Raw genomic sequence first — 22889 nt, forward strand, 5'->3', positions numbered from 1 at the left:
TTAAACTTCCTTACCTCTGGCGTGGAGTGCATGAATGACTGCGTGAGCGCTGGTGGGCGGGTCAGGTGCCCCTCTCATAGGCCAATAAGAAGTGGGTGCTTAGTGTTGGGTGTTAGGGTGCTCCTCTGTCATCTGTGTCCGTGGCGCTCGTTGCGTAAGTCCACTGCAGCTCCGCGCGCTCCTCTTCAGCATGGCAGCTCCAAACAAAGTCTGCGTCGTGGGCTCCGGAAACTGGCAAGTAAAAGCGTTATTATACATGTATACGTGTGTGGTGACGCGTAATAACACAGTCTGAATGTGCTTATTACACAAAAGAGCCTGGCACCATGTTTATCATTCACATAGCGGCGCGTTGCTAACACACTAGCATGAGTGTGCCACACGGCCTGAGCGCACAGCAAATACCACATTAAACACACAGACACAGCGGTACACGTGTTACCTCATCTTTATTTAAACGTACATTACCTCTTCACTTTATATAGAGACGTAGTGAGGTGTTTAATGTGGTTTTATGTGGTTTTGATGCTCGCTGCATATTAAACATTCACAGGTCAAGTGGCGGTGATGACGTAGCCCATAGGCAATATAAATATCACGTGACCAGCTGACCTTAAAATGAAAGTAAATCATGTCTACAACTACTGTAACACTGATCCGACCCTTATGGCTCAAATGTAGCGTGGCATTGTCTGATCTAGTGCTTGGATGGATAGGCCCATTCAAAGATGAAATTCATACATTTAAAGCTGTACTATGCAACTTTTCTGATGATGGGTTCATGATGGTGCCTGCTGGGATGCTTCACAGCAGTGTGGTGTTAAAATCATGCATCTTTAATTTATGTAAGGTTACAGGTATTGATTGCAAAACGTGTCACATTCTTGCCTCCATACATACATGCATTTAATGCCATACTGTGGAACATTAAAGCAAAGCAATAACATCCCCATGGAGACAGGCAAGTAAAAAGTTAGTTAGTAAAGGTTATAGCAAAAGATGAAACTTTAATCTGTCAACTGGACAAATCCTTGTAGGAGTGAGGACGTTTCGCTGCTCATCCAGGCCGCTTCTTCAGTCCCAGGAAGTGTAAACTCATGCAAGGATTTGTCCAGTTGACAGATTTAAATTTCGTCTTTTGCTGTGGATTAGACCTGGACGACTGAGGGATTAGACAGACATCTTAGTAAAAGTTAGTACACCTTTTACTTTTCATGGGCAATGCTGTAGGTAACTTCTTTGTTGTTTAATTACATATGTATTTGCTCGTTTGAATCAGGTATATTTTAAATTTAGTTCATTTAAGTTGTCTGTTTTGCTGCAGGCTCTTCCCTCCTGGTAGCTGGAAGAACGACCCTTATCAATGAGTAAATAAACTCCCTGTAGTCAATGAGTAAATAAGGCCCCTGTAGTCACTGAGTAAATAATCCCCCTGTAGTAGAATAGTCTTTTCACGTAGTTACCTCATTTGCATTTATCAGGCATGTTAAAGTTAACTAAATGTTGTCAGTGTTTCTTTTTCATATTGAAAAACAGCAGTTTCATTGATGTTTTACCTCTCATTTTACAGGGGCTCTGCAATTGCCAAAATAATAGGTGCTAATGCCGCCCAAAACCCAAAGTTTGACAACATAGTGAAAATGTGGGTTTTTGAGGAGATGGTGGATGGACGGAAGCTGACTGAGATCATCAACACTGATCATGTGAATGTCAAGTACCTGCCCGGACACAAGCTCCCAGAGAACGTGGTAAGAACTAAAAAAACGAATGGCTTTTTTCAGATTGTTGAATGTGATGATGTCATACTCCCAGATGAGGGCAAGAGACTGATTTCCCGATTTACACTGTACTTTGCCATGAAATATCCAAAACAATAAACTGCATTTTAACAATATTTATCTGAGCTCCTCCCATCTGTTTTAAATATTATTGGCCTATAGAATGTGCTGATGCCATCTGAAACCCAGCAACAAATCTCTGGTAATATGCAGGTTATTTATTTGTGTTGTGTATAACTGGAAGGTCATGCTCATATTTTTACTTTGCCAGTTTCACTTCAGTTCTTATAAAAATGGGAACATAATTGGGAACTTGTGGTTTTGATTTTATACCCTGTTTTGTAATGGTCGAGTGAAGGATGGGAGATTTTGTTTATTACTTGTGTTTACATTTGTTCCAGATTAAATTAAATCAGTTCCATCTAATGACAAGCCGTACTCATAAAATGCTGTTCTACAAAGACTCCAAATGTATAAAATAATGTAAAAATCATGAGGCAAAAAAAATTACTATACCGCATATAAGAATGTATAGCCCATAATTTACCCTTTGTTTGACCTTTCAGCCTGACCTTGTTATTATGTTTTATGTGCCTGAATATTCATTTATGGTTTAAAGCTTTACTCTGTTTTTTGTAGCTCGCCGTCCCAGACCTGGTGGATGCCTCCAAAGACGCAGACATTTTGATTTTTGTCATTCCTCACCAGTTCATTGGAAAGGTCTGTGACACAATGAAGGGCAAAATCAAGACTGAAGCCATCGGGATTTCTCTAATCAAGGTTCCAGCCCCTCTCTCTCATTAATATTGTACTAAAGCGATGTCCAAATATTGCCAATGCTTTGCTTTTACATCACATCAGAGGTGGGTAGATTAGCCAAATATTGTACTTGAGTAAGAGTAACTTCATAATTATAATATTATTCTAATTAATTGAGTTAATTGATTAAGTGAGTGTAATTGTTAAGACTAACTGTCTGAATGTAACACCATATTTTTTATTTGTAGTTTGTTTAATTCCAAGGACAAAAATGTAAATAATGCACTAAATCTATCATTTTTAGATGACAGATCACAAAATTAAATAACAAAATTATATCTGTAGAAGCGAAGCATTAATGATTTAATCAATCAATACTGTTAATTGAAAACATCGTCAATTATAGACTATGCACTCACAGTGGGAAGATTAACTAAAATATTTACTCAACTGTTACATTAAACTAAATATTACTCATCTAGGAGCAAAAGTATGCAGTCTGAATACTACTCCAAGAAGTACAATCATTTAAAAGGGTAAATGTAACCACCTCATATCACTGTTATGTAATGCATCAGACATCTGCGTCAGACGGCCTACAGAAACGCTTAGGCCCTGGTGTACTTTGGACTTTGGCCCCAGACCGACCCCTGTGTGGTAATGTGATACAGTTGTTTGTTTGCACAGGGAGTGGATGAGGGGCCTGATGGACTCAAACTGATTTCTGACGTCATTCAGGAGAAACTGGGCATTACCATGAGCGTCCTCATGGGGGCAAACATCGCCAATGAAGTCGCAGATGAGAAGTTCTGTGAGACGACTATAGGTCAGTAAGTGGTTTATTATTTATTATGTATTTTATTCCTGTATACCTACCTATACTATACTAATCACTTTACGGGACTTAAAGATACTCTATGTAACTTTTCAAGTGGAGAGTCCACCACCTACTTGTCTCCATGGTGATTTATTGTTTTATCTAAAATGTCCCACAATATTGCATAACCTGGTTTCACCATAGAAACCAGCAGGTGACACCACTAGGCCAAATTACCGGTCAAATTTATGTTTTTTAAGGTATTTCTGAAGCAAAAAGAAAAGATTGCCATTGAATAAAAGCAAAACAGACAAATTTAATACCGTACTGTGAAACATTTCAGGCAAAGCAATCACTTATCTCCATAAGAGCGTTCCCCCTACCAGAAAAGGTTACACAGTCCACCTGTAATCAAAAAATGATACATACATTTAATTGTTATGCAGTGCTTAGAGGCAGTACAGCCAGACTGATTTTTTTAAGATGTATCAGTTGTAACAAGTTTGTTCGGTTAAATGGGGCGATAGTGGTACTTCAAGTTTAGTGCGTTACACGCTACATACAGTTAATATGTCCTTAGGGGAGACACTTATATTGCTTCACTGTGTAAAGGTAAAGTATGGCAGGGTGATATGGCAAAAATGTAATCAAGACTAGAGTTGTTTTTTTCCTTATATTGATCAATCACAGTTTTCTATTATATTAAACTTTTTATTAGAAGCAATAACTATGGCTTTAAATCTTAATTTATTTAATATTAACACTTGTGTGCCCTTTAACACAAAAAACTGTCACATGTATTCCTCAAAAGTCTTCACTTTCCTGACAGGATTTGCTGTGGGTCACTTGATTAAATAGACTCAAATTGACTAACTTTCACTGAAATGACTGCATCAGAATATGAAAACTATTGTATTAATTGCACAGATCTAAAATTAAGTAGGACAGACTTTCTTGTACACCCTGTCTCTATATATCTTTGGTTGTAAGATGAAGGGCATCTTTGATTTATAGCTTTTAGGGTTGAGTAACCATAAAGCAGTAACTAACGCCCTTTTGTAGAGATTAGGGGATTAACCTTGCCCTTAATCTTAATCAACACAGTATCACAGAGAAGTGGTTTGGGGTTGTTATGTAGCTGTGGTTCCCAAAGTGGGAGCCCTGTGATGACTTTAAGATAAACATTCTGACAGTGAATTAATGCCTTCTTTAATTAAAAGCAGTGTCCTTATCCAATGCTGTCCAATAACACAACAAACTACTCAAAATAAACACTATTAAACCTGATTTCCACTTAAAACCATTACTGCTTTTAGCTTCATTTAAAAGTGGGGGTACCGGGTTGATTGTGTGGTTATTTTAGGGTCCTAGCCTGAAAAGTTTTGGACCCCCTAGTCTAGATAATAATGGTATTGATAACAGTGATGACTGAAACCATGTTGCACTTTTTTATAGGTTGTAAAAATAAAAACCACGGGGCACTGCTGAAGGAGTTAATGCAAACCAATAACTTCCGGGTCACAGTTGTGGAAGAATATGACGTTGTGGAAATCTGTGGCGCCTTAAAGGTACATCTCTTACTTAAAGGGGACATATTAGACACAATTGACTTTTATGAGTGTTTGCTTATGTTATAAGAGTTTTCCCTCGTCATTGTTTTACTCTAAGTGAAGTGAAGTGTTTTGATTGATTCATACATGTTAGTAATCCTTTATTGTACTGTATTCAGCTTTAGTGCATCGAAAATGTCTGTTTTGACCTACCCCCTATCTCTGCCCATTGCTTACTTATTTATTTGAGATAACAGCAATTTTCTGAGCCTCAAATTTAGGACAATAAAAGATTGCTCATGCTTGAATCAATTGTAATACAACTTTGAGTAAACTAATGATGAGACTGTTGTAACATGGTCAAAAGGTTATGTGTCTATTACATACATTCAGTTTTCATTGTATTATATTTATCCCTTTTCTCACACTCCACAGAACATTGTAGCAGTTGGCGCTGGGTTCTGTGACGGCCTGGGTTTTGGCGATAACACAAAGGCTGCAGTGATCCGGTTGGGGTTGATGGAGATGATCGCGTTTGCCCGGATCTTCTGCACCGCTGGGCCCGTCTCCTCGTCAACCTTCCTGGAGAGCTGCGGAGTGGCCGACCTTATCACCACGTGCTACGGAGGCCGCAACCGGAAAGTGGCTGAGGCCTTTGTGAAGACGGGGAAGGTGAGGTCTTATATTATAGTGCAGTTTATCTATGTAGTAAATTACAAAACAATATGAAGGTTATGTCTCTCTTATATGTTAATAGTTCATTATTATATACTTGCACTTTATTTAGCTAATGCATGTTTGTTGTATTCATTTTCTTATTTTTGTATAACTTTATTTCTGTGTGCTCTGGGTGTGTGGTGACTTTTAGTTTGAGTGATTTCACTTTTGAAAACTACACACGTGGTTTTCAGAATGATGAAAAGCTAATGTTGCCCGTTCACCGCTATAACAATAAACATTTCAAAACAAAATATATCTTTTGAAAGGTCAACTGTCCTCAAAATGGCACCATATAATAGGAAGCTGAAACCCACGGATATAATGTCTTAATATAGATTAAACTGAACAGTAATGTCAGTATTTTATATAATTCATAATGAAGAAATGGTTTACAGACCTAATAATACTTAATTAAAAAATTAGGAGTTAGGGTATTAACTAAGGCATATTAAGGTGTAGTTACTATGACTGACTCTGTTACCTCATTGGGGAATATACAGGCACCCTGCTAAAATGAGTTTTGTGTTTTAGTCCATCGAAGAACTGGAGAAAGAAATGTTGAATGGGCAGAAGCTGCAGGGACCAGCCACAGCTGCTGAAGTGTACCTCATCTTGAAGCACAAAAACCTCATTGACAAGTAAGTAACAGGCAGTGGCTAAAGCTAAACTAACACAACAACCTAAGCTAAGACACTATCCTTTTATACTGACCCTGAAAATACTCACATCTTCTTTAGCCTTCAACAGATTAGGGCAGAGATCTTGGGTTTTATCTTCCATTTATACTTTTTATCATGGCTTCTTTTGCATTATTTGGCTTATTATTTAATTGTATTTTCTATCTGATGTTTAGTGTCTGATATTATTAGATTGCTTATTTGATTGTATTGTTTATTTAGCTCTGTTTTATTCCTGAAGTGCCAGTTCAGTTTTCATACTTCATCAGTAAATTGATTAACTCTTTGCAGAATTAATCAGGTAAATAGTACTAATAATACAGACAGTTAACCACTGCTTTGTGGTAAAGATATAGCATAATCTAAAAAAGCAGTTTATTGAGCAAATGAACCAGTAACAATCAGACTATTCATACCTTCTTTCCTTTTATATATAGTCTCTCTGCTCTTTGATATTGGTTTGTTAATTGATAGTAAATGACTAGAACATGCATAGTTTACATGGACATAAAAAATCTGATATAATCTGATTTCTGGGTTTATCAAATTATGGAAATGTCATGCTAACAGTTAAATCTGATGGGAGTAATCTGACTGTTGGCACCTGAGTATGTTTTGACAGTGATATTATGCAAAAGTTTACTCTAAAAATACATTGATTGACACATCACCAGATTTCTGAGATCTAATTATTTGATTATCTGATTTTATTGTAGTTATCTGATTTTCCCATCCATGTAAATGTACCCACTGACCTCTCTTCTCTCTTTCTTTCTAGGTTTCCTCTATTTAATGCAGTATATCAGATCTGTTATCAGGGCCACCCAGTCACAGAGTTCATAAGCTGTTTGCAGAACCATCCAGAGCACATGTAAAACCAACCACCACGTGCCTCAAGAGGGAAGAATGCAACTTTCTATCTCCCTTTACACTGGATGGGACTTCTGTTCATACCACAAATCTGTTCCATTTCTTCCAGCAAGCTCATGGTCAAACTTTGAAATATGTCTTTATGTTCAGAAAGTCTTTTAAAGAGCCTGTACCTGATTTCAATCTATGAGACGGGAACATGTTTGAACTTTTAGCTCTGCCCTTTTGGTCCTTTCTGCCAGAGTGATATTGCACCATGACACAGAAACACCTACAACAGCAAAAGTTCTCCAATCTCTGCTGATGATTTGTAATAACAATGTGCCTAATTGGATGAAAAATTGTGACTTCTGTGTTACTTATTACCTGAGAAAATGTTATGTAAAAGGAATAGTTTATATTTTACAGTCTCATTTATTTTGAGAAGTCAGATACAGGCCCTAAGAACTTTTTTCAGTCATTTTACTAATTTGACAAGGATTGTTTTGCATTTCAAGTAGGTGCCTATTTTGATTTAATGTTTCTTATTTTAACTAGAATGCATGATCACATCTACAAGGTAAAAATGAATTTCTACTCAAGTTAAAATTACTTGAATTTGAAATTGTTTCGTTGGTGGGTTGAGATTTAGTTGTTGTCTACCTGGTATATTGTTACCTGCTTCAATATTTTGTTCTTATTTTTAGCAAGTAGATTTTAAAAGGAACAGTATGTAGCCTGTGCTGTTACTGTAAATATGTACTACAATTACAAATGAAACCAGGTTGCCAGTGCATATAGAGGACACATACAAGTTTTTCTCATTCTCAGTATATGGACAGACCGTACCTCATGTGAAACCTCAGAACTTCCAGATTTCACTCAGAGGCTGCACTAGTTCTGATTGTTTGGCTGCAGGTGCTGGGGTTTAGGCAGTGACGATTGAAATAATAAATACTAACTTTTTTACACTATTCAAAACTTAATATTTTGAATTCAAGTATTTTAACTAGATATTAATTATATGCAGTTGAAAAGGACTAAACACCTAACTGTAATAATACCATGCCTTAGTAACAAAATATTTATGCATTCAAGATAAGAGCCATTTTATTGTCAAACGTCATTGTTCAGTGAATGCATGCGAGCTAACAGACATTTTAAAATGATATAGTAATAGATACCTCATTTCATGTTGATTTTAAGTCTTATGAAGTTCACTGTGAATCTTAATTGTTATTGTACTGTATGTTGACTAAACGGACAGCAAATGAAGAAGCAAGTGCCTTTACTGTGCATGGTTGTTGAGTCACAGCCATAATCTCTCTCCAAGACGTGACAACCAGAACACCGTCCATTTTAGTATCTGCTCAAACTGACTCAACGTTTTGGTTCATTTCAATGTGTCTTTGTAATTTTTCAGTCTGTGAATAAATTAATGCAGGTATCTGAGCTTTGTCTTAAAGTGTGTAATATGAAACATTTCTGGTGGGGGATTTTCAACCTGCTCGTCTCCTCTGTGATGTTATTGCTCTGCTTTAATATTGCACTTTGCCATGTTGTCTGGCATTAACCTTAAATATCTTGCATTTATTCAATTATAGCTGTTTTTATGGCAAAATATTCTTTGAAAAACATCTCTTCAGATCTGACTTGTAACTGACAGGAGGCATCACTTACTTGTCTACATAGAGATAGATTTATGCAATGACATCCATAAGAAGTTACATAGTATACCTTAAACACAAAAAATTATGTTGTACTTTGTTTCTATGGTCTCCAACCTCATACATATACTGCTAGGCCAAAAAAAAAGTCGCCACCAAAAAAAAAACACCTTTAGCTTTGATTACGTCACACATTCCCTGTGGCATTGTTTAGATTTCGCTTCTGCAACGTCACAAGATTTATTTCCATCAAGTGTTGCATTAATTTTTCACCAAGATGTTGCATTGATGATGGTAGAGTCTGACGCTGCACAAAGCCTTTTCCAGCACATCCCAAAGATTCTCAATGGGGTTAAGGTCTGGACTCTGTGCTGGACAATCCATGTGTGAAAATGATGTCTCATGCTCCTGAACCACTCTTCACAATTTGAGCCTGATGAATCCTGGCATTGTCTTCTTGGAATATGCTCGTGCCATCAGGGAAGAAAAAAATCCATTGATGGAATAACCTGGTTATTCAGTATAGTCAGGTGTCAGCTGACCTCATTCTTTGAGCACAGACTGTTGCTGAAGCCAGACATCGTACCTGGCCTTTATTTGATTAGTTAAATCCAGGTGGAATTTGGTCCTTCAAGAGATGTCAGCAGGCCTAATCTCCCCTCACTATGAAGCCTGTGAGTAGCTTTTATGGATAGAAGCTTTTGATAAGAGATTGAGACCTGCTCATAATTCTGCCTTGTCATTGTTAATGGACGTTTTTTCTGCCATTACTTATTCAACCTGAAACACAATACTGGCACAAAGTTCAGAGTCTTCATAGTAGGGTTAAAAGTAGTCACCAGAGGGAGACTCCAGCTACATCATTGTGTGTAATACGAAGGCCTATTCTTTGCCTACAGTGTTCAGCAGTATGGCATTAAATGTATTTATATTGCATTTATTGAATTAGAAATGTTTTTATTGTTAAATACACACCTTATAAAATGTGCATTCTTTCTGTTATTGATCTCATTGCCTGACAGTGCCATCCCTTCAGTTCCTTGTATATTGCATATACAGGAAGTGATTAGGACAGCATCATCAAGCAACTCATCTCCATAAAGGCCACATTTAATGTTATAATGTCACATAAGCAAAGTAATCACATCATCATGGAGATGAATAAGTGGGCCGAACCCTTCACCAGAACAGTTGCCTTATGTCAGCTGTATAAATTGGCTGTCTAGATTTTGTCTCACAGTTTTGTCTCACAGTTTTTGCAATTTATACATATCATTCCTAAATTGCATTGTCTTTCGTGGGGTCCTTTTTTTCAGATATGTTCTCAGATAACACACAAAGGTAGAGCCTTGCTAGTTTATTACAAGTTGTGGAAATGTTTCTCATGTAAGACACCATAATAACAACAGCATTCAGAATGTCATTACAAACTGTTCTCGCTCCTGTATAAATGGAAGAAAAGTGTTCTACATTTGAACATTTGTAAACATAGTACAATGGAATGGATATTGAGACTATTATATAGAAAGCTACCGATATATTTAAGACTATGGCGGTTTGAAAGCTTTAAAGAAACTAGCTGCCCCACCCCTTAAAACACACCTTATTACACCTCATTCATGCTTAAAGCCAAAATCAGCTTGGTCCTAATCCAAAGAAACAAAGCTAAAATATATAGGTATGTATATGTGCTAAATAATGCAGCTGAAGGATAGTGGTATTAAAAGCAGTTGATAGATTTTCCCAATATCAAAAGTTGTGAATCTAAAGGACATATAAGCAATTTGGGATAGTCTGATAAATTTGGGAAAAGTACTGTTGGCTTTAATGCACTGTATAATATTATAACTAAGCTATCAGTTTGTGTTCACAGTACGTAACAAGTGAACATTAAAAAATCCCTATAGTTTAACATTGAGCCGGAGGACCCTATGGTAGAATTTACCTTTTAAATGTCAAAATAGAAATGTTTTGTCTTGGTTTATGGTTGATATCGTTGCAATAATTTGGCCTACTCACATGAAACAAAAACTGGCACAAAGTTCAATGTCTTCACTGTCTGTATAAATAAACCAAATTCAATAGTTTTAAGAGTGGTGCCATTAATCAACACCAAAGACATGACAGTTAAAAGAATTTAAAGTGCCATAAGATTAATATGGCAAGTATGTATAATGATAAGGTTCAACATTTGTTGTTTGGATATTTCTTTCAAAAACGGTAAATCTCCCATAGAGTTATACAGGCCCCTGCCCTCCGTCTCAAACTGTGGCACCATCAAATTCTAGAAAGTGAATGCAACAACAAAAACATGGGATTGTCCAGATATGTGTAAAATTAAGGTTTGGAATTACATTGAGAATTATATCAGTAATTCATTAATTATTATTATGTAAATTATATTTTTTGTGTGCTTTTACCTGTAATAAATAATTGAAACTGTTAAACTGTAAATAATTTAACAGTTAAGATCAATTTGTGTAAGAAATATTCCAACTGTGCGCTTTTTGTCTCTTGTGAAAGGTTCCTCCTCTGTCACTTATGTCCTTGTAGATTTCCAGTCACTATATTATTCCTCTATATTATATGTGGTTACCATCTTTGGTTTAAAATGGTCCAAGTTTGTTCCTAAAATATTTCATTTGTTTCTGTTTTGATCCTTGTCATTTGGTCTATTGGTGAATTTTGTTTTAATGCTCAGTGTAAGTGGTATAAAAATAACAAGTCAATCTTATACTCACAAATGTCTCAGTGTCTCAAAAATAATGAGGTACTGGTACTTGTATTTTAAATAGTTTTTTCAGTGCTGTTCTATGAAGGGGCAGATGAAACGCCTCAAAAAGACACTTCAGTAAAAGGGACATGGTACAGCAGACAAACCCACTGCTCATGTCCTACAATTCTAACTCTACTCCTGACTCTTTCACTACAGCTTGTGCGGGTTCACCCATTTATAAGTTCCTTCATAACGAAAACCGACTCTTTTTGACAGTTCATCTGCTTCTGCTGGTCCTCGGCTGCAAGGTAAACAGGAACATAATAAAAATCAATTAGTTAATTTTACTTACAATTCCAGTTAAAGCTTATATAGTATATTATTATATAGTATATCTGTACCGGGGCGAGACAAATGTATGGGGGAAAAAAAATAAAAATCGGGTACGGTGCTTTTAATGCTGCAATAAGTGTTCTGTACCTTCCATATTTGTAGGGAATAGGTTTGGGCTTCTCTTTTTCAATATGATGGAGAAGAGGTGTGAAAATCCTCCATGCTTCCCTTAATTCATCACTGTAAAAAATAAAATAGACACCACGTTACACTTTGCTGGAGAATAAAGAACAGAGCAGTGCCATCTACTGGTAGAAACTAGTGCAGTATAGTATTTTTCACAAATACTTTCAAACAAAGGTAGGGAGAATATCCAAAAATAGGCTTTAAAGTAATTCACAATTAAACACAGTATCATTACTAAACATTAATTGTCCTCAGGCCTTAGCCACAATAATAAAAAATAAAATCAGTGACTGACCTTCTCACAAAGTGCATCTGACTTCCACAGAAAACATCAAGAATGAGGCGTTCATAAGCATCTGGAAGTTTCACATCCTACACAGTAAACAAGACAGGGTTTTGGTGTTGGATTATCAAAAATAATCCCAAAGCACAAAACATAACGGAAACAGCATTGTAATTAAAGTGTCAAAACATATGGAAACAGGATCTGTCATCATCACATTTATACCATACTCCATACAATTGTACAACTCTCCCTTATGTAATAGATAACCACATGTCATGTCAATCACTAGTTCACGTGCCCACCTCTTGTAGCCGAGATATATTTAGTATTTTCTATTTCTGTATTTTTATTTATACTTGTACATATATAATTGTAGAATTATACTTTATTTGACACCAGTCTATTGCCATTTTTGCTACTTATTTTGAATTTATTATTACATTTATATTTTTTGCTATTTTTATAATCTGTCCATGTAACCATGGCCAGTGAAACAGCTTGTGAAACAGCTTGTGAAACAACGCCAAATGTTAAGATTCAGTTCACAGTGCACATTCTCATTATTAGTAAACTCTAATCTAATCACAAAGCTTATTAGAAAAAACACAACTAGACTGTTTTACCAAGCACATGCAGCCCTACTACAATATGCATTAATCCTAGTGACCAAGACTCTAGGTTCCATTACCTTACCAACAGTACAGTATGTGCAAAGTACGACCAATAACAAAACTACACCATTTCTCTTGGATTATTCACATGTTCCAGTCTTTCCTCACCTTGTATCTGCTCTTGTAGGTCAGGTCGAGCTCGGTTTCCTCTGGGTGGAAGTAAACTCCAGGTTTCTTGCTCATCATTTTGGCGTAAACAGCCTCATTGGGCTGCACACGGACCACCAGCTCGTTTCTGTGGCACTGATTGTCAAAAATGTCCCCGGGAACATCTGTGAACTGCAGTCGAACCTCTGCCTTCCTTTCATTCAAAGCCTTTCCACAGCGCAGGATGAACGGGACCCCTGGTACAGGCAGTACAGGGTTATATATGTGTAGGAAATAGGGCACAAAACATTCATATCCCAATTTTTTTTACCTATGTGGTAACAATCTCACTGTTATTACTGAACACTTAGTAGTGTGCAATAATAACAGTGTGATGTTTTCTTTTAGCATATTTAAACACTATGGCTGAAGATTGGCAGGCTCAATTTTATATCATTACCATTCACTTTTATGATTACCATAGAGAACATTTTGATTCTGCAATTTAAAGGGAGACATAATAGCTGTTATTGTGGCTTTTAGTTCACACATTTTTATGAGTAATCAACTTTTAACGTTCAATAACGTCTATGTAAGGCCGCCTGATTATGGCCATAAAATTTGGGTAATGCTATTTATTGGGTAATAAAAAACATTCACAATTTAAAGTGACTCGTTTCACAGCCCTGTACATGTGCTTATTTCTCATAGCCTTCTGCTAACCACAGTGGGATGTTCTAAGTATAAAAAAGGATAGCATGCTAACAGACTGAAAACCCATTATGCTGTATTTAAAAGCAAAAAATAGAATTTAGCAATAGTATAATAGTAGTGAGCATTTACCATCCCAGCGCTCATTGTGCACATAGAGCACAGCTGTAGCAAAAGTGGCCTGAGTGGATCCTTTGGGAACAGTGGGGTCGTCAAGGTAACCCAGTTTAGTGTCTCCTTCTCCCTCTGGATCGCCCACGTACTGACCCAGTACCACATCCGACATGGTCACTGGGGCTATGGACTTCAGCACTTTCACCTGCAACATAAGACCAGGTAAGAAATAATGGCTAGACTTTGAGAGTTTAGCAGTCATTATTTTGGTATTCTAACACAACCATCACATTTCAGAATAGGTTTCTAGAAGTCCAAACTACAGGTCCATATGGGGTCTGGGGGAGATGTTCCCTGTTGCTTGCTCTGCCGCCCTCTCTCCTTCTGTCCAGGTCGCTTAGGTCACCCTGCTCTGTCTGTATCAGCGTGCTCGTAAAAGCGGTGGATTGATGTGTGCACACTCTCTTCACATTCCCGCCGCTCTGCCGCGACCCGCTCTGCCGCGACCCGCTCTGCCGCGACCCGCTCTGCCGCGACCCGCTCTGCCGCGACCCGCTCTGCCGCGACCCGCTCTGCCGCGACCCGCTCTGCCTCCCTGCTGCTGGGCTCCACAATGCCCATTTTTGTCCATGCACATTTGAGTTTATCTTTTTTACGCACCACACTCACGTCACACAAACACCACTCCCACTTCACTACATACACCGCATTACATCACCAATTCCTACAGACTCATAACCTCATGCCTTGTTTTTGTCAATCAATCTCCATTGAACATATTTTATTGTAAATGAATCCTTATATTTGAGCATGTTAACTCCGCTGTGGTCTCCCCCCCTTTGTTATCGTAACATTACCAATTCTACCTAAGAACCCAAACACAGCGAAACATACCAAAAATATTTTAAGTAAACTCATGTAACAATATTTATTCAGAACAAACCTTCTCGTCCCTGACATCATCAGAGCTGGTGGAGGCAGGCTTCTCCATGGCAACCAGGCAGAGCATCTGGAGTAAATGGTTCTGCATCACATCCCTGAGCATTACGAAAGAGCAGGTGTTTAAACAAAAACAGAACTTGGCCTGGACTGAATGGTACTGGTTATGATTGGTGCAAAAACACCTATTGATCCAATTTTGTACATACTCATACTACTGTTTTCTACAAAACTATGGTGGCACGGGCAATTATTATTTGAATAATTTAATTGATATACACAAACAGAATAACAGTTTGTATAATCAATAATATCATCATGTTATACTAGTTCTAATATAGATCAATACCATTCTAAAACTATTCAGGAGAGATCCTGAATATTTAAGCATTTTTCCTTCATATCTCATAAAATGGAAAAGTGTTTGAACAAGTGTTGATTAGGGCTTTGAAATTAATCAAATTAATCTAGGTTTGATACTATTTTTAGTATGAATTATCTGGGAATTGATTATTTTATTTAAAACAGGACAAGAAGCAAAGAGTATAATTTGTTTTTGTTGTGCCAGTTCATTTTGGGACTATGGGGAAAAACAGACTATGGGCAGCTTGTGTATATTTTTTCATTAAATGGTAAAAAATATTAAACATATTGCTTCATTCTTACCTAATGATGCCAAAATCATCAAAGTACCCCCCGCGGCCTTGTGTGCCAAAGGGCTCTTTAAATGTGAAGACCACACAGGCGATACTGTCCCGGTTCCAGATGGGGCCAAAGATACGATTACCAAACCTGCAAAAAGAGCCAATGTTTACAGTTACACAAAAGATCCAACTGACAAGTGTCACCAGGTGTTTTTGATGATCAGATTTTTTGTGTATGTAGACACATACTAAAAACCAAATAAAATTATTGGGTTATCTTATTATTCTAGATCTGATTCTAAATCTTATTTTGACTGGCCATGTAAATGTGATCAGTGTCACATGATTAGAGCGCAGCCCTCGAGCAGCAGTGTGTGACAACTGCACAAATAATATTCTAGTTTTTGTTTGAGGAAAAAGCAAGGTGTTACTAAGTAAACAAAACAGGTGAGATGTTGTGTTTTTTTGTTCTAGGCCTGTGACATTATATAAAACAAAATGTGGTTATTTCTGTAAGTCATACTTTAATTGTAGTTGACATATCTTTAAAGTGGTTATAGTGGTCTGCCACCGGCTTGTCTCCATGGCGATGTTATTGCCTAGTATGTTTAAACTATGCATGAAACTTAGAGGTGTTTTAATTGCTATAAATACACAAAATACATTGCAAACATGCATTCTGTAAGCAGGGCTGCCACAGATCTGACAGGTAACTTAGTCCTGTGGTATCACCCGCTTTTCTCCATGGAGATAGATAAGTGTAATGCCATACTGAGAAACATTCTAGGTAAAGCAATAACATCTCCAAGAAGACAACCAGGAGGCATAACCTCCAACACAAAATGACTGAGTGCATCTTTAAATGGGCTTACTTTTTCCTCAAGCCAATCATTTATAAACCGAGAATAAAGCAATAACGTTTTGTTGTAATTCAGTCACCTCTGCCATAAAAGTCTTTTACAGATGAATCTTTGCCCCAAGAAAAACAAAGCAGAGTCTCAGACCTGAGCACCATGAGGTTTTGCACCATTTCTTTGCCCAGATAGTGGTCTATGCGGTAGATCTGCTCCTCTGTGAAAAGGGACGACAGGTGAGTGGACAGCTCCTCTGAACTCTGCAGGTCACGCCCAAACGGCTTCTCTACGATGATCCTGTTCCAGCCTCTGAGCACAAAAGGAGTTGTTATGGGGAATTATTATGTACAATTTATTCTCACACTTTCACAAGACATCACAGCAATCTATAGACATAATATTTAATGGAAATGAGCTATACGTAAAATCACTATTGTTAAGACTGAAATACTTATAGAAATGATCAGATTTAACATATGTGGATTTTCATTTTTAATAATCTTTATGAGGATACCATGTATTCACTGAGGGGCAGGAGACTGAATTTCTGGCTTTCAATCGTCCCACATAAAGAAAACAAACTAAATGTAATTACCTTTTTTTTTTCCAGTCACCAAATTAGCAACTATTAGCTGCATTATTATTGTCAGATAGCCTGCTTTAAGGAACTGTAGCCTAATTTTTACTGTCTTAAAAATGTGAAAAACAGAACTAGCTCATCTTAAACAGTTTGCAGTGGCCCAAGTTATTCCTCACCTTGCCTAATGCCTAATGCATTTTGAGCATCCTTATTATTCACGATGATGCGTTTATTAGCACAACATAGTTTTGACATCACAGTAATGCTAAAAACAACTACCATGCTAACATCTAACCAGCATTACTTCCTGGTTCGCGGACAATAAAAACCCTTTATAATTAGATGCAGACAGCACATTTTGACCTTAATAGCTGAATATATCTGTACTGGGGCAAGCCAAATTTATTACTGATACATGAAAATATCAGTTAGAGCCCTTTTACTCTCTGAGCTCTTTCCACTGCTGTAAACACTTACTTGGTGCTCATACACTGGTGCTTGATGTTCTTGGTGACATCATGGTACACAGAGGGAGGCAGTGCCAGGTAGAACAGACGGTTAGCCTCGGCACCTCCGGGCAGAGACAGGAGGTGAGTGTTCAGGGCCGAAAAGGAACTTTCATCATCGTATTTCCCGCTAATGTATGTGTTCCTTTTAAAAAATACATCTAACCTCTCGGCCTCAGAGTCTGTAACCTGAGCAAGCACAGAGACATATTTGTGAGATTGGTGATAGTGACAAAAATTGGATTGACCCGATGACAATATTCAGACATTATTATGCAATCTATCAGAAATGTGCTGACTGTAAATGTTGTAGTTAAGGTTAGAGGTGGGCAGATTATTAAATATCATAATATCCTGAATGTTTTGAACATATGTACAATTTGAATGTTGATACTGTACTACAAATACTATTGATAAAAATTAAAATGGAAAAAAAGCATGTTGTAAAGGTATTGAATCTGAATAATGTTATCACGTTACTCTAAAAGATGTTGAGATATTCATTTTAAAAAAGAAAAAACAGATCCACACAGCAGTTCTCTGGAGCTGCCACACATTTTTTAATTATTATTTTAATATCGTCACACTGTGATGCTATTAATAATTTATCTATTTTTTTATTTATTTTTTATTTGGGAGCTCCAAAGAACTGCTATGTGGATGTTCTTTTTCACAATTTTTGTCTTTTGACCCAGCATGCAGAGACAACTTTTATCAGATGTGCAGGTCTCCATTTACCAGAGATATTAATTTTAGTCAATGTCACCCACCCCCAGTTGAGGTTATCACAAATATCGCACAATACATATATTGTAAAATTACACCCCTTTATAGCCATTTTGAAAAACATCACTTATATTTTACTACATAACAGTGCCGTTAATATATTTATATACATTATAAATTATATATTATATACATGTATTATAATAAATTGAATAGATTTTGTTGGTCATCTTTCACCTTTAGATATGGCATACAGGCCGTTCTGATCGCATCAACTGTTAACTGGGAGCGAGCAAACCCCACAAAGTATGTCTGCTCTGGCAGGAGACCGTCTCTGAACAACCACCTAAAAGCAAGTTTGAAAAGAAAATACATTTATTATAAAGCTCAAGTGGGAAGTCAGTTACATTTTTCAGGTATTAAGATTCTCTCACCACAGCGTTGGGTAAATTTTCTTCTTTGCCAAATCTCCCTGAGGTGCAAACACAGAATTACAAAGCAGTTTTTGAAATACAAATGTGTCAAAATCAAATAAAACTGAACAAATAATGTAATGGAAAACTGAGTGTTTGCCAAGAGCAATGAAAGGAACATATCTTAAAACACACCAATGACTCTAAAGCACAAAGTTCTGAGTTTAGTCCCAGAGGTCATTGCCAACCCCTATGAAGCCAAAACAAAGGGGGCATTGACAGATAAGCCAAAAAACTATGAAAAGCTTTTCTACAAAGATTTCTGTCAAAAAAAAAAAAAAATCAATGAATAAAACTGATTATAAAACTGAAAATAAAAAAACAAAAAAAACAAAAACTACATAGTATTTTACACAGGTAGTGATACTGAAAAACAAAAGTATATAATTAATAAATGTATTTTAAAATATGTTGGATGCAGACATTGTTTTGCCTGGAATGTTGCATTTATTGAATTAGTTTTTGGATTTTTTGTTTTTTTCTACAGAAATAAGAATGCATTCTAACCAGGATCGTTACATGTACAGGTCTGACCTGTAGTATAAACACTGATGGTAGTATCATGACAATTCTACTAAAGACAGACTATACCTTGCCCAAATAGGTCTCCATATGTTAGCGGACAATCAATCAAACTGCCATGAAACCTGTCTTTTCCTATACTAAAGTAATGCTTCATCCACTTTCATAACTGTGCATAATGAAGTGTGATTTAAAGGCATTAAGTTATGTGCCAAAGGGTAAACCACAAACCCAAATCCAACACTCAGTAGTGATTCACCGTTCAAAGCAAAGCCTCATTGAAAAGAAAGTGCTGACTGTCCGTGACACTGCAGAATTCAACAACAAACAACATCTGATGAACGCAAGCTAAATGAGACGTAACAAGATGGCATTTGCAATATATAAAAGATAAGAATACTTTGTTTATGTAACATTTATGTAATTATTCTAGCTGGTCTTGTAACCTAAACCATGAGGAAGAAGGACAGGCCATATTGTGTGCAGTAGCAAATAGTGCAGAGGCGGAAGTCAAACCAGTTAGACCATTTCCTAATCACATCACGGCCAATTCTGTGTTTTCCCATATGATATTATAACATTCAAAAATAATTTGAAAAAAAGTTTGGGATGTAACAATTTGACAATACTAGCTTATTTTATCTCTGTATTAACTTTATAGTATGATGATAGCTATTATGGCCACTAAGGTGGATTATAAACACAGTAAACACTATATTTACTTATTGTTAAATAAATAACAGGTTTTCTTGTTACATTATTAATTAATTGTTATCCCTAATTATTAAATCATGCACACTCACGGAGGCTCCCATGATGATGAAGATGTGTACATCAGACTGGTGGAACTCCTTGTCATCATGAAGCTCTTTCCTCAGCTCCCCAAACACCTCTGAGCGGGAAAGAGGAAGGCTACCACTCATCTTCTCTGTGGGTCTGAGTGGAGGTTCTGGAGAGGAAGAATTAAAAATATATTTTTACAAAGCAACAATTAAGAGCAGATAATTGGGTATTTAAAATTATAGTAAACATAATACAGTTGGATTTTTAAAGGTGCACTATGTAACTTTTCTGCCACCCGCTTTCCTTCATGAAGATGTTATTGCTGGAATGATTCACAGTAAAGCATTAACCCTATCCTTGTTGTACTTATTCAGTTAGATGTTTTGATTGCCAAAACATATCTTGAAAAACATGCTTTGCAAGTGAGCAGAATTGCCAGATCTCACCTTTAATTTAGTATCTGCACAGCGACAGATAATGCCATACTGTGGAACATTCCAGCAAAGCCATAACCTTTCTATAGTGAACAGCAGGTGGTGGACACTCAATCAGAAAAGTTACATGGTGCGTCTTTAATAATATTTGAATTATTTTTGGGCAGCCATAATATAGGTCCATGACTGTAATGGGAATTTATTTGACATTGCATAAAATTCTAGTGAGTTTTTTTTATTGTCCTGGACTCATGGATGAAGTAACCAGGAAAAAACATTCAACGTTTAGATTTCAGTGTTTAATGAAAATAAGAAGACTTTATTATGAAAATATGTTTATTTATAGTTATCCAAGCGTAGAAATACTTGAGCAACTCCCATTTACAAGTCCTCCAGTCACCACTGCATCCAGAAATAGTCAGCCTCAAGAAACTATAATGACATTAGTTCAATCCTGTATTTAGTTGGCTAACTCTAATCCACACTAGAATAAAGCAAGAGGCAAACTAAGCTAGCTACAACAACATGACAATAATACTGCTGTACTACAATAGAAAATACACACTGTTAGCTGTAAATATGCCAAGAAATTGGTTTTTGATGACAGTAAGTAAGGCTTAAATACAACAGAGATTACAGTATTAGCGCAGCATTCAGACTATTTCACATTAAACATGACACAAACTTGAGACTGTCAGCTAGTCCTGTGGCGGTAGCGTCCAACTAGCCACATGCTAAAACAAAAACAACACACGCTACTCACGTTTCTTTAGCAAAATGTAGCAAAACAGCAAAGTCGATTTTTACACGATTGAAGAGGAAATAGTTCAAGCTAGTGATGCCATGGGTGTATAAACGTACAGTATGCACAGGGTGCAGCCTACTTCCCTATTGAATGCAGATTTGAGAGGTTTTATTGGTTTGTAGAAACTCACCAGCGCTCGCTCGACTTCCCATCACTGTCGGCTAAGTGACGTAACCACGCAACCGGCTGTGGGGCGTGGCCTGTCTGCACACAGGACCGCCCACTCATGTTTATTTAAACAGATAGAGACAAGAAAAAACAGGCTCAAGAAGCACTCCACACCAAGTCATTCAATATTCATTGCGTTTGATGTATTTTTATGTGTTCATGCTGGTTTTATTTCTCCTAAACTATATTATCATGCTATTTAAGGGTTTCAGAATTATGAAAATTAAGACCGTTAGCATTGCAGTTAACAATTTAAAACAGAATATGTATGTCCTTTGAGTGTGAAAGGTCTCCAAAGTATTTCCTAAAACAGGAAGCAGAAAACCATGATCTATAGATATTTTTATTTACTTGCTCCATTTGATACAGCAGAATATTGTATTGTGTAGCCAAGGTGCACTATGTATGCCTAACCTACTGGTGGAGAGCCACCTGCTTGTTTATTAAGCTATTCTTTGCCTGGAATGTTCCACGATATGGCATTTAATTTACCTGACTCCATGGAGACAAGCAGGTGATGGCACCAGGCCAAATTCAGATTTATGCTTAAGTGAGCTATATTGTGGGACATTCATTACCTGGCTTCATTACATCATTACATGTCACATCTGAACTGAGTTCAACACATTATCAATCTGGGATGGCTCTCGCTGAAAGCAAATGGAAAATGAGGTGATTATTTGAATTTGACTGGCAGAAGTGTCATAACAGTGGAACAAGCAAAAAATTAAACTTTTCAAATCAAATAGACACTTCCTTCCTGCCCACAAATGCACAACGTGTCTGCAATCTGCATATAAAATACAGCTGGTCAATTCTGACCAACAGTATTTTTATATATATTTTATATTTCTGTTTATATATATTTTATATTTATCAGTCTAAAGAACTATACCTATGTGTTTGCTCTGTCAGGAAATGGTGAATTATGATTGCTTTAAGCACTGTCCATAAAGCAAGAATAGCTTTATGAAAATAAAGCACTGGGCTATAATAATTTTAATTCAGATCAATGCAGGAAAATATTTTAAGTTTCTATTCCTATGTTCCTGTATATATTTGTTTCTCCTTCCTCTGCACTTCTTGTAGCCTGCATATGTTTTATTTACTGGGCCTATATTTTAGTACTTACATATCTATATGTTGTGTCTTGTTTGATAGTCTTTTGCTTTTGCCATTTCTGCTACTTGAATTCTTTTTTTATTATTATTTTATTACTATTTATCCTGCTCTTGTATTACAATATGTGAACTGCTAACTCTAATTCTAAGTATTATTGCCATAAGAGGTCAAACATGTTAAGGAATGAGGAAAGAGGAAATGTTTCTGTAAAACGTGTTGTAACTGTGTACGCAACAGACAGACTTCATTGTTTGAGAAACAGTGCACCACAGTGAAGGAGGATGTTACAGTGTGTGCACTCACACAACTCAACAAATGTGGTTTATATCAAACAAACAATAAACAAACAATAGTCTACACTCCAAAGATGAAATGTAGGCTATTTACTTTATGATGATCAAAATAAATAAAT

The 22889-nt window shown here is 36.6% G+C and overlaps 2 protein-coding genes across 2 annotated transcripts; one reads left to right on the forward strand and one right to left on the reverse strand.

Moving 5' to 3' along the window:
• LOC117373782 (glycerol-3-phosphate dehydrogenase [NAD(+)], cytoplasmic) lies at nucleotides 1-8602 on the forward strand. Its single transcript, XM_033969885.2, has 8 exons — nucleotides 1-234; nucleotides 1571-1748; nucleotides 2418-2558; nucleotides 3225-3363; nucleotides 4810-4922; nucleotides 5340-5576; nucleotides 6156-6262; nucleotides 7080-8602. The coding sequence occupies exons 1-8, from the start codon at nucleotides 191-193 to the stop codon at nucleotides 7174-7176; spliced, it is 1056 nt and encodes a 351-aa protein (XP_033825776.1). The 5' UTR covers nucleotides 1-190; the 3' UTR covers nucleotides 7177-8602.
• A 1556-nt stretch (nucleotides 8603-10158) lies between these two features.
• On the reverse strand, nucleotides 10159-21358 carry LOC117374054 (glucose-6-phosphate 1-dehydrogenase). Its single transcript, XM_055222952.1, has 13 exons — nucleotides 21318-21358; nucleotides 19969-20114; nucleotides 18605-18642; nucleotides 18408-18516; nucleotides 17416-17633; nucleotides 16509-16667; nucleotides 15527-15652; nucleotides 14865-14958; nucleotides 13940-14126; nucleotides 13118-13353; nucleotides 12348-12424; nucleotides 12014-12106; nucleotides 10159-11834 (listed from the first exon to the last, which is right to left on the reverse strand). The coding sequence occupies exons 1-13, from the start codon at nucleotides 21337-21339 to the stop codon at nucleotides 11744-11746; spliced, it is 1596 nt and encodes a 531-aa protein (XP_055078927.1). The 5' UTR covers nucleotides 21340-21358; the 3' UTR covers nucleotides 10159-11743.
• Nucleotides 21359-22889: the final 1531 nt, after the last annotated feature.

This window comes from Periophthalmus magnuspinnatus, chromosome 7, assembly GCF_009829125.3.
Source record: "Periophthalmus magnuspinnatus isolate fPerMag1 chromosome 7, fPerMag1.2.pri, whole genome shotgun sequence".
NCBI classification, from domain to species: domain Eukaryota; kingdom Metazoa; phylum Chordata; class Actinopteri; order Gobiiformes; family Gobiidae; genus Periophthalmus; species Periophthalmus magnuspinnatus.

Excerpts from the sequence above, each read along its gene's own strand:
- LOC117373782 (XM_033969885.2), top strand. The coding sequence starts at position 191 with ATGGCAGCTCCAAACAAAGTCTGCGTCGTGGGCTCCGGAAACTG. Across the intron at positions 235-1,570 it reads GTCGTGGGCTCCGGAAACTG|GGGCTCTGCAATTGCCAAAA; the intron begins GCAAGTAAAAGC and ends CTCATTTTACAG. Across the intron at positions 2,559-3,224 it reads TCGGGATTTCTCTAATCAAG|GGAGTGGATGAGGGGCCTGA; the intron begins GTTCCAGCCCCT and ends TTGTTTGCACAG.
- LOC117374054 (XM_055222952.1), bottom strand. The coding sequence starts at position 21,339 with ATGGGAAGTCGAGCGAGCGCTG. Across the intron at positions 20,115-21,317 it reads GGGAAGTCGAGCGAGCGCTG|AACCTCCACTCAGACCCACA; the intron begins GTGAGTTTCTAC and ends CTTCCTCTCCAG. Across the intron at positions 13,354-13,939 it reads GCACAATGAGCGCTGGGATG|GGGTCCCGTTCATCCTGCGC; the intron begins GTAAATGCTCAC and ends TGCCTGTACCAG.